This window comes from Gallinula chloropus (genome assembly GCF_964237585.1).
Source record: "Gallinula chloropus genome assembly, chromosome: 16".
NCBI classification, from domain to species: domain Eukaryota; kingdom Metazoa; phylum Chordata; class Aves; order Gruiformes; family Rallidae; genus Gallinula; species Gallinula chloropus.
Window position 1 is genome coordinate 11,192,287 of NC_140101.1, and position 17,734 is coordinate 11,210,020.

The 17,734-nt window shown below is 42.2% G+C and overlaps 1 protein-coding gene across 1 annotated transcript in view; it reads right to left on the reverse strand.

Moving 5' to 3' along the window:
• The window catches only part of TOP1 (DNA topoisomerase I), a 66,212-nt gene that overhangs the window by 33,084 nt on the left and 15,394 nt on the right, over positions 1-17,734 (reverse strand). Inside the window, exon 3 of the mRNA XM_084271389.1 lies at positions 4,061-4,163. Coding sequence (XP_084127515.1) covers positions 4,061-4,163 — 103 coding nt within the window. The remainder of the gene's footprint in view (positions 1-4,060; positions 4,164-17,734) is intronic.

Genomic DNA, 17,734 nt, shown 5'->3' on the forward strand with positions numbered 1-17,734 from the left:
GTCTGATGCAGTGCTGTGCTTCTCTGAAGGCAACCAGGGACTCTTCACACACCTGGTATAAAATGCCACAGAGGTACAGACTCAGGTTTCATCACCAGCAGCTTGCCTTTCTGTTAAAGCACTGGTCAAACTCTGAGAATTATCAACCATCCAGCACATCTTTCTGGTAACACAGCAGTTTTTATGTAGTACAGAATGGACTTTATGAAGATTTACACACAATTCTACTAATCCAAGAGAACCTTCTCTGAAGGATTGAATTTCCATTTTAGCAACAGGCTTTTATCAAGTGGTTTAAAAGTTCCCCAAACAGGTAGAAACCATTGGCAAACCTGACATTCCTGTTACCTTGGAAATTTTTTGTTTAATTTCTAACAGAGCAGTGGCTATTTTTCACTTATTTTTCACTGTCAAATGAGAAACTTAAGTGCAAACAGGCAGCTCACATTCCTTTAAAGTTCTTCTGTGAAGAAACTTACTCTATTGAAATAACTGGTACTGCCCTCAGCAGTGCAGATGCTCTCAGACATCTGCTGTGGTCCCTGGCACACGGGTTCAACTGATGGTGTTGCTGCAGACAGAAGGTCCTGGATGGTCACAGTGAACAGCCACATGTTGGGACTGCTACAGGACTGGGTTTTGGAAGGGGCACTTCACCATTTTGCTTATTAACACAAGACCTTCAGCCCAGTGGGGAGTTTAGAACAAGTTGCAGAAAGACAAGGAGCAACCATGAAAACCTCTCCTTATCACACAGAGGTTATCTTGCTGCGAAGGCCAAAGCTGTTGACCTTAACAAGGAGTTTTCTTTTATAAACCCCCCCTATTACTGCAAACTTGCTGATGACCAGTTGCTGTCAGCAGTATGCTACCTAGCAGATAAGCCAAAAAAATAAGCACACTGAAGGTGCCCCTTCAAGGTGATGGTACTACTTGAACCAGGGGTCAAATCACAATGTGATTTTGTTGCCAAAACTGATGCAAGTGTGTCACAGAGAAAATCTCCCAGATGCAAACTTAAAATGGAATTGTCTAACCTGTCTGAAAATCTTAAGACAGGAGTTTCCCATTAAAAAAAGAAATCTAAAAAGGCAACACCTTTCAGAAAGCTTTCAGGCCCAGGGCTGACACCAGGGAGGACAGTCATTTACCGGCTCAGTGTCAAGAAAACCCATTGCCTAAGCAATAGATGGGCTAAAAAAAAAAATATATATATATGAAAAACAGCATCCCTGTGCAGCCAGCAAAGCACTTCGTCCATCTGCATACCCACATCTGCAAGGAGAATCTTTTTCAGCAGTGATGGCCCTAACAACAAAGTAACAAAATAAACTGGAACTAGGACCAGCCTTTGGGACAGCCCTACCACAAAGCCGAGATTTTGAAACTAATGAAGTGTAGGAAGTCACAGAGCCCTTACTCTTCTCCAAAGAACAATTTTGCTTTGGGTCTTGTTGTATCACAGCTAAGAGTCCTTTTGAAAGAGGACAATTCTCCAGTATTTCCCCACAAAGCAATTTCCTCCCCTCCCACAGCTGGCAAAGTTAAAAGCTATTAAAAATGTCACAGTGATCAAACGCCCCCTCCCCTCCCCAGTGCTTAGCAGTATGATAGTGATGGACACCAGGCATCCTAAAATTCTGACTTCTCTCTTCATCCTGACTCTGTCCAGGGAGGTATTTTGGTACAGTGACTGCAGCAATGGAGCCTGGACTGAAACAGCTTGCTCCAGTCCTTTCCTGTAACTGGCTTCAGCCATGCCTGGATTCACACCTTCCATGTGAACACTTGGCAGCCGCCCGTCCACAAACACATGCTCCCTCCAGCTCATCTCAGTGCAATTCCCTGCTCACCACAGACCTCCCTACACCCAGTGTTGAGCTGCTGGGCACTCTCCTTCACAAGGTGATCATCACCTAAAATGTAATCCTCACAGACACAGCATACACTTACAGAATTACATGGATGACACCCAAATCCAATTTTCCATCTGGAAGTCAGTTACTTCTGAACAGTTTGTGCCAGAGGTCAGCTGGCTTCACACAGCAGGCAGCCTGGTACCCTGGGTATCACTGGGCAGCAAGGGAACGACCCAGAGCACCACACATGTGTCCGTGCACATTACCTTCCTGGAATACCACCTCTGAGGCAGCATCTCTTGATTCAGCACTATAATAATTCGAAAGGCAGAAAACTATTGAAACTTCAAGCTGTGGACTTGGGCTGGGACATGATGTCCTACCTTGTGCAGAGGCCTGAGGGGCAAAGAACTCCTCTCTTCCCAAACATACCTCGAATACACCACTGCACAAGCACACACATGCCATTCACAGAGGTGCAGTCTACCACAGGACTCAAAGATGGAGTGTCTTCTGCTCACCAGATAAGGGAGCACTTCATTGGTAAGTGAAACTGACTGGAAGCTTTAGGCACCAAGCTTTCCTGGCATTCTGCCTTTCTCACAGGGCTTTCAAGACACCACTAAAGGGAGGAAAGAATTACTTCCAGATAAAGGGTGATTACATATTGCCATAGCCACACCTCACCATTCTTATCTCCTTTCCACTGTTTTGGCATTTATTGTTTACATAAACAGTAGCAAGCAGCTTTAAGTTATAAAGCATAATTAGTTCTTCCAGCTAAAAATACACCAGCTGTTTCTAACTCCTACACAGATAAGATCAATTCATTAATGAATTCTGTAAATTTAAAGATAGTGTTTCCACTAAAAAGCATGGACTTGGCTTAAAGATTGCAGAAAACTAAGTGAAGCAATGAACATCTTGAAATGCAAGACAGTCAATCCTGAGGCACATGCTTGAAGATCAGAAAAATGAAAATCTGAAGTCAAGGCCATACCATACAGAGAGAAAACAATGTGTCCAAACAATTCCTTTCATTTTTGCTGTGAAAACCAGTAAACCCTACAACTTATCTGACCTAGATTGCCTCACTCTCCCCTCCCTAAACCATATACTTAAATAAATGTATTATGGAACAGTAAGGTTCTGTAACATCTCAAAAGGTCACAGAAAATTCAAAGTGCAACCCAAATAAAGCAAACTCACTGCTCAGCACACTCCTCCTCTCTGTGCTTCTCTTCAAGAGAAATAATTTTTAACATGAGCTTTTTTTATTCATGTTTAGATTGTGTTATCATGGTTGCACATCAATTAGTTAAAACACTTGCTTGGCCATAGCAAAACCATCTGCCACTCAGCACATGTCACAACAAACTTACCCTCCAGGGACAGTTTTTTCAAGTTTTACTGACATTACAGGCTCAGTGGCACCTGCACATCAGTAGTTACAACTGGGAAAGCTTTTCTGAGTAACATCCTGTGTGTGACATACCTGCCCTGTGCTCCATCACACCAAATCACCACGAACAGACCTGCAAGTCCTGGTTCTTGCAGGTCACAGGCCAAGGTATCACCTGGACCATGGGATTGGATTTACCACCACCACCTCAGAAGCTACAGGTCACAGAGCAAATAAGTGTTTATGTTCAGTGACTGGTATGAAACACCTTCGCCCCATACAGTGGCAGTGTGGTGTCTCAATCCCAAGTCTGTAGTATTGCCTCAGTGTTGATATCCAGCCACTGTGGTAGCAGGCCAAGGACATCATCATTTTGGGGGATCATTTTTCCAGACACTTCTATTACAAGGCTGAGTAGTCATTCCAGGTTCATCTACACTAAAACACTCAAGAGAGCTCCTCACTTCTGACAAACAATTGGAATTACACACCCAATAGATTATGAACAAAACTGATTGATCTTCATGAAGATGGAGTTACACTAGCTTTCCATGACATTAACACTAAGCTGCAAAACTCTTTTAGACATGAGTACTGACTCACATTTGCAAGATAAACTATTTCAGCTACCACATGGAAACGCATGCAGTGACAGGAGTTGGGCTTAAAGCACCTACACTCACAGAAACCACACTCAAAGCATAGCAGTTTTATCCCCGTATTTTACAGAGTAATTCTTGTAGGACTGTGTGTGTAGCAGTGGTTTAGCCTAGGAGGACTTAATCAACTTTTTCCTCACCTATTACTGTGCTTGGACTTTTCCCGGTCTTTTTCCTTGTCCTTCTTGTGCTCTTTGTGCCGGTGCTCTCGGTCTTTGTGTTTATCTTTGTGTTTGTGAGAATCTGCAAGCAGAGAGGCAAAAAAAATAAATTAAGGAATGAAGTTGGGAGAAAACTCCATGCCTCCCTCATGGACTTCTGCATCTTTCCCCACCCCATACCAGTACTTTCTGTGATTCAAATTTTAACAAAAATGTTAAGTTTCAGAGTCCTGAATGGATTCATTGTTCCTGCAGCACAAGTTAATTCATCTTGGCACCAGCTGCATTTATATGGTCTTCAGTTCGATGACCTTTAAATGCTTTACAAACCCTGAAGAAATGCAACCCTTCTTACTAAATAGGTAAGAATGGCTACTGTAAGTTCAATCTTACTTGGCAGATGGGAAAGCGAGCTTCCTATGCCTCTAAGTATTTCATGTCAAATAGATTTTAAGGATGCAGGAACATAACAGCTGAAATGTGAGCCCTGCTGAATCCTAGAATTTAGGCTTCTTCCACAAGTATCTAGTCTAGACAAAGCAGTGTCATCACCCCCCCTTCCCCCAAGTTGATCTTAACTCTTATCTTCAACAGCGCATGACATGACAGGCATACAGCAAGGAAAAGAGAAGTAATGAGGGAAGACAAAGAGAAAGGGTGAAAAGAGGACTAGGAATTCCCTCCTCATACTTCACTTCCGCAGGAGACACTTACCTCCCTCCGATTACAGCCCCACCAAGAAAATCCAACATGACAGCTGTAATGAGTATGTGCTGGTGGTAACCCACCTACACAGGTCAGGACTGGTTCAAATTAAGTGACAGGTCAGAAATGGGAGATGGCACTCAAGTAAATCTACATGAACGCTGTAATTTTACTGGTATCAATTTCTACTCTGAGTGACACTTCTCATCCTCAGTGACAACTGTGTCGTACAATAAAGTCCTTTAAAGCACCAAGAAAACAGATCCAGCACAGAAAGAGAGCAGCATGATTGAACTGTAAGTAAATTTATTTATAAGATACTTAAGTGTTCTTTATAAAAAGAAGCTGAGACTGAACTAGCACCCCAAACCCACCTCAAAAGGCACTAGCATTTACAGTCAAGGTCACTAATATTGGGAAGAATGGGTGCATGCCCAAAGACACCCCTCAGGTGGCTGTTTTTTGCTTGAAGTTTTTGGTGGGTTGTCTTCTGTGGGGTTTTGTTTGTTTGTTGTGGGGTTTTTTGCTGTTTTTTTTTTTTTTACCATGCTTCTCAAAGCACCTAAAACAACATACCTAAAAGGCTGTGCTTTGGCAACTGCTTCAGATCATAGTGCCAGAATTTCCACAGATCTTGGATGCAAGGTATTAATGCTTAATTAATTATAAAGATGTTATTGTGCCTCTAAAAAGGCTACTACAGCCCCCAGTAAGAGGAGGAAACTGCAACACAAGGATTCTGTGACTTTCAGAGTCACACAGGAAATACACTGCAGAGCCAGGAACAAGTTTCATCCTCCTGACTCCAAGTCTTTCAACCACAAATTCATTTTTCTCCTTAACTGACACCAGCTCTGAAAGCATGCAACTGGTTTTAGTGGAAACATACCCACATTCCCACAGAGTACCTTTTTAATCTGTCACTTTCTATAACTTCAGGTATTGTTTTCAGACACCTGCGGTAGACCCCATAAACCTATGTGAGTGCTGACATTCAAGCCTCCAAATTGCCTTCTGCATCATTCCTCGACCCTCCTAAACTTGGCAACATCTCCAAGTGTTTTGTTGTATACAGTATATTCTTTTGAAAGCACAAGATTTAACTGTCTCTATTTTGATATACAGGCACGTGGCAGGTTATGTGGAACATTTGGTGTTACATCATAAAACACCTAAGAGTTTTCAAGTACCTAAACAGCAAAATCTAATTCACAGTAGTTATCTCTGGCAAACTGTGTGGGGACTGGACACCTACACGCTCTGAACTGCCAAGAAGCAATTTCTCAGTACCCTTCTTCCCACCAGGACACCACACATTTCACTGGCAAAAATATTTTCGCAGAGCATTTCACACTTTGGATTCTTCAGTTCAGCCGGTAGCTGGAAGCTCAGGCTGTTTGCAAACTGCCTGGGTTTTATTCCACAGAGAGTTTACTCACAATTCCTAAAGCACCGGCTGAAGCAAACAGCCAGCTATTTACACTTGATGAATAGGTAAATTGCTAGAGAAACCATCCTGATGCTATACATAGAGCTACGTACACTCAGATTAACGAACTTGCTTTTAAAGTAGGCACACACAAACACAGAGTCTTTTTTTTCCCACTAACCTTTCGATGGGAGATGTGTGCAGCTGAGCTCAGTGCTATTCTCTTTACAGCACAGAACCACAAGAGAATTTATCAGCCAAAAAACCCAACACAGAACAGTTTTACTTTTATCACTAGATCTCCTTCCAGCTGAAATTAATATTTGCTCTTGAAAACTATTTCCAGGGGTGTACCCTGGAAACATTGGAGTCAGGCAACTATTTCCTCAACCCTCTGCACAGACTATGATGATCTGGTGTTTTTAGGCAAGTAAAGCCTGGTACAATAGCTTAAAAAAAAAAGTACCTGACCAGCTAAACTAGGTCTTCTTGGTAGGTCTTGTCACTGCTCAGCTTTCCTTTGCTGCCTACCAAACAATTTCCAGCAGGACAGTCTTTCACAGGGATATTCTGGCTAAAAGGCAGGTTAAAGTGGCTGGGAACAGGAGATGGTGCCTGCGGTCTTGAAAGCAGAAGGGAAAAACTGGCAGGAGAGCTTTCACCCAAGCACAGTCTCAGCTGGATAGGTACTTGGTCTCTCATGCTGGACAACTCTTTAAATTCAGCACGTCCAGGGAGGTAAGAGTACTACCTCCAAGGCACATCTCTCAGGAATTATTCTGGAATATTTGCCTAGTATTCAAACTCAATGCCATTGCTTTCTGACACAATGCCATGAGGCAGGTTAGAAATGAAGCCTTCCAAGAGTTTATTAAATAGTCTTGAGCTGACATATGTATGTCTTCAGAATGCATTAAAGCTCTTGAGCTTTTTTTACGGTGGAGCTGGATGAAGTTCAGGAGAGTGGGTCATTAAAAAGGACAGAATCCTTTTATTTAGCACATTGCACAAAAATGTTTTGTTCAACTGGTTTTATCTAAGAGTCCAAGTTGATGTTAATTTGGTGGCTGACACAAAACAAATGTAGCCATTTAACTCCAGGTTGTGTGCCCACTTCACCTCCAGAGACACAGACAACAGATGACCGAATGGCAAACAACTTTAAGACACAGTGTGTCACCTCTCACCAAGCCTCATCAACAGAAGTGCTCCTGTCCATAATATATCTTCTTTGATATATTTAGCATGTTGATTCTTAGAAGAATCTTCCAGCCTCCAGTAACTCTCTCCCAGCTTGCAGCTGATGAACAGTTGCCTACATCCAGCCTCACATGAGCTAAGGGATGAGGTCAGACAATCACATTCAGATTTGTTTCCTGCCTTTTATGTCTTCCACCAAGTATGTCTGCTCCCTCTAACACTAAACAAGGAGATAAATACTATTCCTTCTCCAAGAACATTGGCAAAATCCATTCTACTGTGAGCAAAGTTCAAACCCCCAAAAGCCTCTGTGATATTTAAAGGATTTCAGAAATCAAAAAGCTTCTCTCCAGCACCAAGGTTACAGCAGGGACAGGGGTTACGCTCACTGGGCAAGGATCCATTACCCCTAAGGCTCTCCCTCCAGTATCCTCTAACCCAAACAGAGCTTTTGGCATCTCTTCTGTTCTAGAAAGCTTGATATCTCTGGCACTGGATCGCTGTCTGTTAATGCTGAGCCTGGTAGGTCTCCAAAAGATTACCACATTCCCTGTACTATTCCTGCCATTCCCCTGTACCTCCAACAAACACAAGCAGCTCTGCATTTTTGTAGGTTGATTCATCTCTCAAGTCTCTTTAATTACAAGCATGCCTGATGTAAAGATGGGAAATTCTAAGCACTTTTGGTCTGTGGCGCTGTTGTCTCCCCCACCTTCATTCCAACACTAAGTCTCTGGGGAAAGGCTGAGTCACAACCCTACTTGCACTACTTGTATATACATATTACTGGAACAGTGCAGTTTTACTCTTTATCCAGGAACCGAGCTTTTAAAAGGTTCAGATCTCTAACTACAGCAGGACAAGAACAGAGATGAAGTCAATGGAAGCCCTCCTCCAGCAGGCAGTTGCACCTGGAGAAAAATGCCAACAGACAGCAAAGGTGAGCAGCCTCCTCCCCTAACGAGACCGACCCCTGGATTAATAATTAGTCTGGTGATAAAACAGTTACATAAGACCAGACTGTTTTAATTTGTGAGAAATTCATTTGCTTTTAAACCCCTTCAGAACACCTTTCTTTGCACCCCTCCCAAAAGATTACTTACATGCCACCACCAAAGGAAGCAGACCTACTTGCTACATTAGTATATCAGTTTTGACAGCAGCTTTCTAATAAAACACTGAAATCAGAGGGGTGTGCATTCTTGTGTGCCAAATCAATACAGAAATCAATATTATTTGGGAGAGTTATCACTGGAACACAACACAGGATGCTACAGATGCTGTTTTATCCCACTCTCCTCATGCACTTTATCCCGCTTCTGTTTTATCCCAATTTCATCACTTGGCATTATAAGTTTTTGTAAGAACTGAGAAAGGAAAAAAAATAGATGAGAGTAACAATGTGGTCCTCCTCATTTATCCTAAATTGAGATGGCTGGCAAATTAGCACCTGGTAACCCCAATTTTGGGCCAAGAGTAGCTTTTACAGGTAAATCTATTAGTCTTCCATATGTGCTGTCTTTTAGTTCACCTTCCTGAGTCTGTGGGCACAATATGAATTCCTCATTAACCTGCTAACAGAAAGGTTTCTGCCAGCAGTCTTTGTTCTTTTGAAGTGTTTTACTAAGTTCTGGGGATAAGGACTTTCTGTATTATCCTTCTTGTTCCAGCAACACTGCAATTGCTTTTCCTCCCATTTGACAGCCTAGAAATACCTCAACTGGTATACATGCTGCTATTCTATTTGTCAAAGCCTCATCTCAAAGCTTATTTACACTGATGTCCAGAAAGGCAATTCTAAGTTTATTCCATTCCTGGAACTGGAATCTGTGCCCAAATCTGAAGACATAGCAGGAAAAATACCATTACATTACAAAGAAAAATGTTTTCAACTTTTTGTTATTCCAGTAACAATTCCAGAAACAATATAATACTTCTGCCTCAGATGAGCAGCTGAAATGTCTGCCTCAGTTTAAGTCCAGTGCCTTGATACTAGTTGTTACAGGAGAAGCCTACTAGCTCTCAAGCCCTTTTTGGGATCATTGGTCTGTAGCTGCACAGTGCTTTCTGGTACTGGTACATTCAGCCATCCTGAACCTGGAGCATGAGCAAGAAGCCCTTTGCTATCAGCACAGGGGACATTTATGATGAAATGAGCAGGTTCTTTTCAGCCTCTCCTCTGGAGAGGAAAGTCTTAAAAAAAAAAAAAAAAAAAAAGACTTCTCCAGTTCCACTGCTAAATTATGCAGCTGAAAGGGAGGTAATTCAGTAACACTCAGACAGGTTCAAAAGCTGGTCAAGTTCAAAAACTTCTCAGGAGCCTTCCTGTCACTTAAGAACTTGTTAGTTTGTTGTCAGCTGAAACACCAAATGAAACAATTTTACTGATTTTTCTCCTCCCCCAGAGGCTCCCCCTCAAGGAATCATAAAACTGCAGATTGTCAGGAAATAGCCTCTTACTTTTAAGTTACTCAAGATTTATAATTTGTTACCATTTATTCTGCCAAATCATACTATTTTTAGAGTTTTAAAGTCTTACATGTTGGGTAGAAAATTACTATTAAAATTATCAAGGTTCAGTTGCTGAAATGATGCCAAGACGGGCTATGAATGTTCAAATGTGAATGTAGCTCAATGTGCCTTCATACTCATGGAAAAGAACATGAACTTTTGCCTCACACCATTAGTGATTACATGCCTAAGTTAGTGTTAGAATTTTCCATAAGATAGAGTTAGTGTTGCACTAACTTTTACAATATATAGATCTATCAAGCAAGGAGAAACACTAACATGTAGTCATTATCCAGGACCTTCAAGAGGAATAGTGACAGGTTAGCAGACTACCTAAACAGGCAACAGCAATCCCATGTGTAAAGTTGCTCCATGAGGTTCTGGACAATTTACAAACTGTTCACCTGGAACAGAGATGAAAAAGCCTCTCTGCAGACCCCTTATAGCTCAGAAGAGCAACCATATGGAGAGAACAGCATGGTCTGAGGCATAGTGGATCAGGACTTTGGACTAGTCATCTGACTTCAGGTGTTTTAACAATTTTCAAGGCATGTACAACAATCCCACGTAACCAGTTAGGAAAAGGTTTAAACTTCTCTGAAGTATTTGTATTCCAGTTGGAGAAAGTCATAGTACAGTCATGTTGTTCCAGTAATTGATTATACAGTGTTTCTAGAATTTAAATGGAATGCCATTGCTGTAGCCCAAAAAAAAAAAAAAAGAGTAAACAAAAAGCTACTGGACAGAAAACAGAAGTGTACCCAAGTATCAGAGACAGTAACACGCTTCCCAACAAAGCAAAATGAACTGTAAGAAAACGGGAAACATCTATATGCAGCTAGAAATGTCAAAAGCAGAAAAACATACCCAGGAGGCATTGTTCAGGGATGATGGTATTGTGGACAATACACTGAAGCAGAAAGCCATAATCTAAAATAAACTTGCCATGCAAAACTGGATATGTCACTCGCTGGCCTAATGGCCCTATTTACACAGAAAACATTTACCCTGGAAAGGTGCTGCAGGACTGTTTCTCTGCTGCTCTATTTCCCCAATAGTTGACTGCAAAACATTTGAAATCCTGGAGTGACTTGAAACACCAAGACCATTATTTGAGTTGCCCATAACCTAAGTGTGAAACTCAATAAAAGAAGCAGGACCTGGATTTTCAGTAGGTATCAAGAAAAGAACAAAAACTACAGTGACACAGAGACGCCAACCAGGCTTCTGCTTCCTCTGAACACCACGCTTAATGGCACAGATACACTTTTCAGACGTAACTTGCCAGGCAAGCCTTTACCAGTGTTGAAATGTGTCTCCTCAATCAACACTGCTACAGAAAGCTATTTCTAAATCCTTTAAGTCCCTCTTGAAGTCAAATTCCAATGAAGTGCAATTACCATGCTGTCACAAACATCTTTCACTCCGGGTGCATCACTGAGTCAGGTGCACTGACTATTCCTCCATAAACTAGAGTCAAATCTGAGCTTTCTCCTTTACTGCAAAACTACTACTAAATTCATTTTGATTAAGCACAAGAACACACAAAGCATCTCTAAGCTGTGAAGCTGAGATCCTCAGTCATTCATTTTTCCATCCAAACATGGGAATAGGAACAAAACCAAGCATGCAGCCCCCATGAAAAGAGAGCCTGCAAAAGTAGAGGAATAACCAAACATTTTATCTTAAGGTGGGAACTTCACTGCAAAAAGACTCCACCGGTATGCATTCTTCCTTTTTCTAAGGGATTAAATGAAGAAATACATCATCACTGGAGATATTTGAGTCACCTTTTCCCCCCCAGGCTATAGTTACTGCAAGACAAAAGTCCTCCTGGGCTGAGCCAGAACTGACCACACCACTCAGAACCCAGTACTTTGTACTTGAGATAGAAACAAAATAAAATCAATGACCTTACACCCCCTCTCCACACTTCAGCAGTTAGAGGCAAAAGATGCTACAGGAACAGACACATAAAAAGTCTTTTTCCTTAAAAGGACTGCACTGGGAAACTTGGCTTCAGAACAAGACAGACCCCTTGGTTAACTGCATTCTTGATTCATCTTGTAACTTGAAGGCCCCGTATTCCTTCTGTCAAAGGGATGGAAAGAAACCTGAGGAATGACTTGGTGATGGATCTTGACATGGGAATAAAGATAGAAAGAATTGTCTCCAGCCACTCTTTGTCCTTTAGATTAGCTCCTAACAACTCCAAGAAGTTCTACTTAGTCTGGCAAAATTTTATTGTGCAAACAAGGATCTTGCAGAGCTTTCTAAAAACACAAAGTTTGCAAAACAAGATCAACACGCCTTCTGCTCCACCAAAACCACACAGCAACTTCCATCCAAGGAAGAGGTAAACAACGTGAAAGAGCTGCTAATAGCAAGAGAGCATGTCAGGCACAGGACCACATCTGCAACATAAGCTGTACACTCATTTAGCCATCCCAAACTTCAAAGGCTTATCAGGGATAGGTTAGAGGCCAGAAAAAGCCACAGGCCAATCACTCCTATTGTGTGTGACTGAAGCCTCTGTTACATAAAGTTAACCTGAAGCAAATGTCTTTGGCATTTCATCAGTCTACACCAACCTGAAAAAGCTGGGTAGGTAAGCAAGATATGCTGCAAAAGCCTATGCAGGAAGAGGACAGCTACTCCTTAGTGCACATTTTGAGCCTTTCAAGTTTTTTATTCAGCCACACTGGATTAACAACTACTTTTCTCTGCACCTCTTTTTTTAACCTGCTGGGGAGGTACCTGGTAAACACTCCTTAGGTGATTAATGCTTATTTGAGATACGTGTGGTATAGAGAAGCTGACCTTAAACTGCTGTACTGCAAGCATTTTGCAGCAGAACAGCAGTGCAGACAGCAGCAGCAGCAAGTTTAATGACCTGACAGTGCTTTTTACACCACCTCTTCCGAAGGAGGTGGCACGCTCACACACACCTCTTCCGCAGCAGATCTTGGCTGCTGTGTAACAAACACATAAAATCACTGCAAGCACAAGGGCAGTAAACGACATTACACAAAGGACAAAGCTAAGGAAGCCTTATAAAGTATGAAAATACATGTTTGATCAGTACAGAAAAGCTAAATTAATAGTTGCTGCTTACATACGCCAAAGGGCTCCCAACTGAGAGGCAACAATGAAGCTTCAATCCATTACATGCATTCAAAACCAAAAAAGTTCAATGTGAACAGAAACATGTGTTTCCAGGGATTCCCAAACTGCAAAACATTCTCCTGTAATTGTATAAATAAGAGTCAGAGACTGAAACCCATTAGTATGTTTCCACTAAGAAAGCAGAATAAAACAGAACAGCAAGTTCAATCATCAGGGAAGTGACCGGCATCAGTGTACAGCTGAAAACGCTGCTGTGCTGGCATGGGAGAAAGGACAGTCCAGAGTAGTCACTTTGGGAAATAAGGTAAGAGCAACTCCATTCCTCTCCCTAGCGATATTTAGTCTTGTAAGGCTACTGTCCTTCATGAGAAGTACTTACTCTCCAGAGCCACCTCAATACAGACACTGAGTACCTTGCATACTAACACTGTGCCCTTCCTGTACTAGGACAGAAATAGTTTCAATGATATTTTTTTTTTCCTGTGGCTTTGAGTCTACACTCACATGAATAAAGCAAGTGATGCAGCAGCAAAACAGAAGGTAACACTCTTGACTGAAGTTTCACAAGCAATGGCCCATCACATCCATGCACATCAGGAGGCTGACAGCAGGTTCACAGTGCACACTGTGGACCTCAGGAAAGCTCCAAGACATCAGAAATAAAGCCATGTTGGAAGCATGTGCAAGTTCATATGGTATAGAAACTTCACTTCTAGCTGTTACATCCAACAACTGTCCTGCCTTCAGTAAGCACTTACTCCTCCTCCCACCTCAAACTAGCCCGGAATTACTTTCCACAGTCCACGAAGGGGTCAGAACAGAGAGAAAAGTAAAAAGCTAGGCAACTGTAGCTGCCAATGACCCGTTTCAAAGCTAGCTCTGCTTGTATCTGAGTACCTCAGCCAGATCCAAAATACAAAACGAATAAAGGACACCCACAAGCTTGAGCTCCAATACCTCTCTGTTAAAAGCGCCTCACACATTGCAGATAGATCTGTTTTCCAGTTTGCTAATACACTGTACACAGGACGGGCCCTGGAAAACTTACATGCACATAAAGTACACGTTGCTAAGGTGAAACAGCTGCAATCAACTCCAGGAAATAATTACTGCATTAAAAAGTAGCTATAGGTAGGTTCCCAGTGGATTTCTTTTAGATGCACTAACACTGAACAGTTTTTACTAGAGCATCTAATCTCAGGCTTTTCCAAACTCATTCCAAACCCGTTTCCTCCCCATTGTGTGAAATGCAGTTAACATAACCAGCACAGCAGGAAGGCCAGACCTGCTGAGAAACCGGACAATTGCTCCGGTCTAGCATCCAGGAGTGTAAAACGAGTTCAAAATTACAATAGAAGGTAAAATTTAAAGGCATTCAAACAGATAATGCAAGAGGGACTAATCCTATTTTCAGAGTTAGAAAGCAACCAACCTTTAGCACAGATCCAAGGCTTTGCACAGACACCGTCACGCGGTGCTGTCGCACACAATCTTCTCTGGGCAACAAAGGGAGGGATGTACACACCACAGGGAGAAATGCGTGTTCCCCACTGAGGATAAAGACAGAAAGAACTGTCCAGGGTCACCAGCGAGCAGCTCTGGAGTAACCAGAGGCACTCCTGCCCTGGTTCTCCAAAGCCTTTGCTACAGCAGGGCAAATGAAACATTTACAGGCATGGTTAGACTGTGGAGCTATCAGGAACTGCTGAAGACAACCCATCCCTTACTTCAACACAATCTAAAGCAATATTGTTCACTGAACCCATATTTTCCTGTCTGCAGAAAGTATTTTTCCTTAAGGAGTTCTTGGCTAGCAATCTGGGCAACAGATTTTTTGGGAAGATACACTGCTCTTCAATCCCCTCTCATGAACAATATATAAGCTAGAGTGGATTGAAACACTTCTGCTCAGCCCCCAAGCACACCTGCAGAGATACTTTTGCTCTTTGCTAGCTTCACAGCTCAGCAATCCCCACTTTACGCTCAGCTGTAGCGTAAGAATCAAGCCTAGACCTTAAGCAAGGCAGGAGCACACACACTGCACATGCCTCCATCACTGTCACAGGCAGGTGAGCAGAATCATCTTCTGAAGACTTTTGACCAAGAAATGCTCAGAGAACAGCTCAGAGTTACTTCAGTAGACTGGGTCAAGAGCAAAGAAAATCTTCCAGTGCAATCTGTGACAAATTCACACTGCAGACAGAACTTCATGTACTGTGCTCCATCCTTAGACTGAGTCAGTGCCCCCAGCAGAAGGTTTTTCCGCCTCCAATTGCTCTTTGTACCATCATTAGAAAGGTGCAAACAACACAGTCTGTGATGCAAAGTCAACAGCTGCTTAGGGCGTGCAAGCTTTCAAGACAGGTGAATCAGGAGAAAATAGGGGCAGACAATTATAATTCCTAGTCCTTAGAGAAGATAGCAGAAGCTTCAGCTATATTTAAAAAAATAAAGCTTGGTATTATTTTGGGGCATAAGAAGAAAACTTTCAGTTCTAAAAACTGCACTAGCCAACAGTAAGACTGGTGTGCTGTCAGGAATAATTACACTGCAATGATGTCAACTAGAAAAAATATTTCCACTTGCTGGCTGTGTAAACCACTTGCCTTTTTGAATCCACTAAAAAGAAGTTTGCAAAGACTCCCTGAAATCCTGACACTTCCTCAGCTCAAGAGCTATGTCTCAACAGTAGCTCACACAGGGCCTGTATTCACACCACCACCCAAGGACAGGGCTGGCATGTCTGGCTATCCTGTCCTGACCCAGAACAAGGGCTCCCCTCAAGGAAAAATTTTACAGAAGATTAAAAAAAAAACCCAGCAGTTGCCTTGAAATGCTTCTCCTGCAGCAGGCACTGCCTGGCTCCTGTCAGCAGTCAGCAGCACACACACTTCACACATGGGAGTGGTACAAGCTTTGCTCAGCATCCTCAGAGGAAAAGCTCTAATGGCATTTGTTCAAAGCCTTTTTTTATTAACCATCCCTTGACAACATGATGTGGCTTTGGCCAATGCTGGTTTCCTGCCTGCTGTAGGGAGGGAGGACTTGAAGAGTCAGGACCCTTAGGGACAACATAATGCTCAATATTAGGGTATACACTCAATCTGCAAGATACAGGTGGTTGGTACAAGCTTTTAGGGATCTCTGCCAAGCAGTACCACTGTTCTACACACTGCAGTCAGGTGATGATGTCTTGCCTACCAACCTGAACTGATGGGGAAGCACAATCAAAAAGGTTTGTTTCAGAAGTCTGAGCATTTGTATCACTTTTGTTGCACTTAAGCTGGTTCCTCACTGCAGGAACAATTCCCACACTGACTCCAGCTGGTGTGGTGGGTTTTTTCCTTTCCCTCTCTACAATGATGTCTGTAAGTAGAGTGCTGCGCTGGATGGACACAGCCCGATGCCACCTCTGTTCCTGGCATGGGTGAGTTCAGTGACAGCTCACCCATGCCAGGCTTATTCCAGCGGTCGCCTTCAATCATCACCAGAGTCAGCTTTGCCACAACTCCCACTCTCAAGACAAGGGAGGGAGTGCAACTCCCCTGCTTCATGGGACACACAAGAAGAAACTTTATTCCAGGTAAAACACACGAGAAAGTAAACAAAAGGTAAATGATTAATGACAGCTGAGATTTCTGCCTTCCAACTGTACTGAGTCTTCTGAAAGGAAGGGATAGAGGACACAGGATCATAACCACTACGTGGGTGTCAGTACCTTTAAGTTTTAAAATAATGCTACAGTTGCAATACTGAAAGTAATATTAAGTACAGCTCCTACATACAGTGCACCAAATTCCACTGCAAGTCTTCAGTTGACAGCAGCAGACACCAAATGTTACTTTAAGTCATTGATTTTAATCTCATTATGCACCTGTAATCTGTTTATTTTGTTAATTCCAGGTCAAGTCTCACTAGCTGGCAACTGTTAAATCACACCAATACAGAGAGCTGAGTACAAAATGTAACCTGTTACTGCAAGACAGTATGCTGTGGTTATTTTATTATGCATAACAACCCTGTAACTTTTTAAATTAAAAAAAGTTCCACACAATATATTATCGGTTTGTTGAGGCTTGTCTTTTGTTTGGGCTGTTTGATTTCTTTAAAGTAATGGCTTGCATCTTTGGATGGAAGTCAAGAGCTTTATTAAATGCACAGCCAACATTTTCATATTCCACCTTGTGCAAAATTCACATCTGCCTTAAATGAGACTTAGAAAGGGAAGCAAAACATTTACTTAATTTGTTTCACATCTGAAGTCCACCGAAAGCAAGCAGGCACAGTCCCTGAAATTGAACTGTACCAACTGCTCCTGGTTACCTCTTTCCTCAATTTTTGAAGTAGCCCTTTTTATTTACCTATGCAGAAATAAATAATTAGGTGTGAAAAATTAGCTTGCTTTTTTCAGTTTTCAAACAGCTTCCAAAATCACAGTCACTAAATGAGCTGTTTAAACTGGAGCAAACACACTGCAGGTGCAGAGCCATTGAAAGTTCATTTACCAGTGCACTTCAAACTCAGGCACTTAACCAATGACTTCCATCATATCACAGGTTCTGCTTTACAAGTACTGTGACATGATCACACTCTACCTTTCCAGTTTTCTGAACATGAGCCTAACATTAAATATTTTAAGAGGTCGAATGGTGGGATAGAAACATGCTTAAAAAAACCTGAGC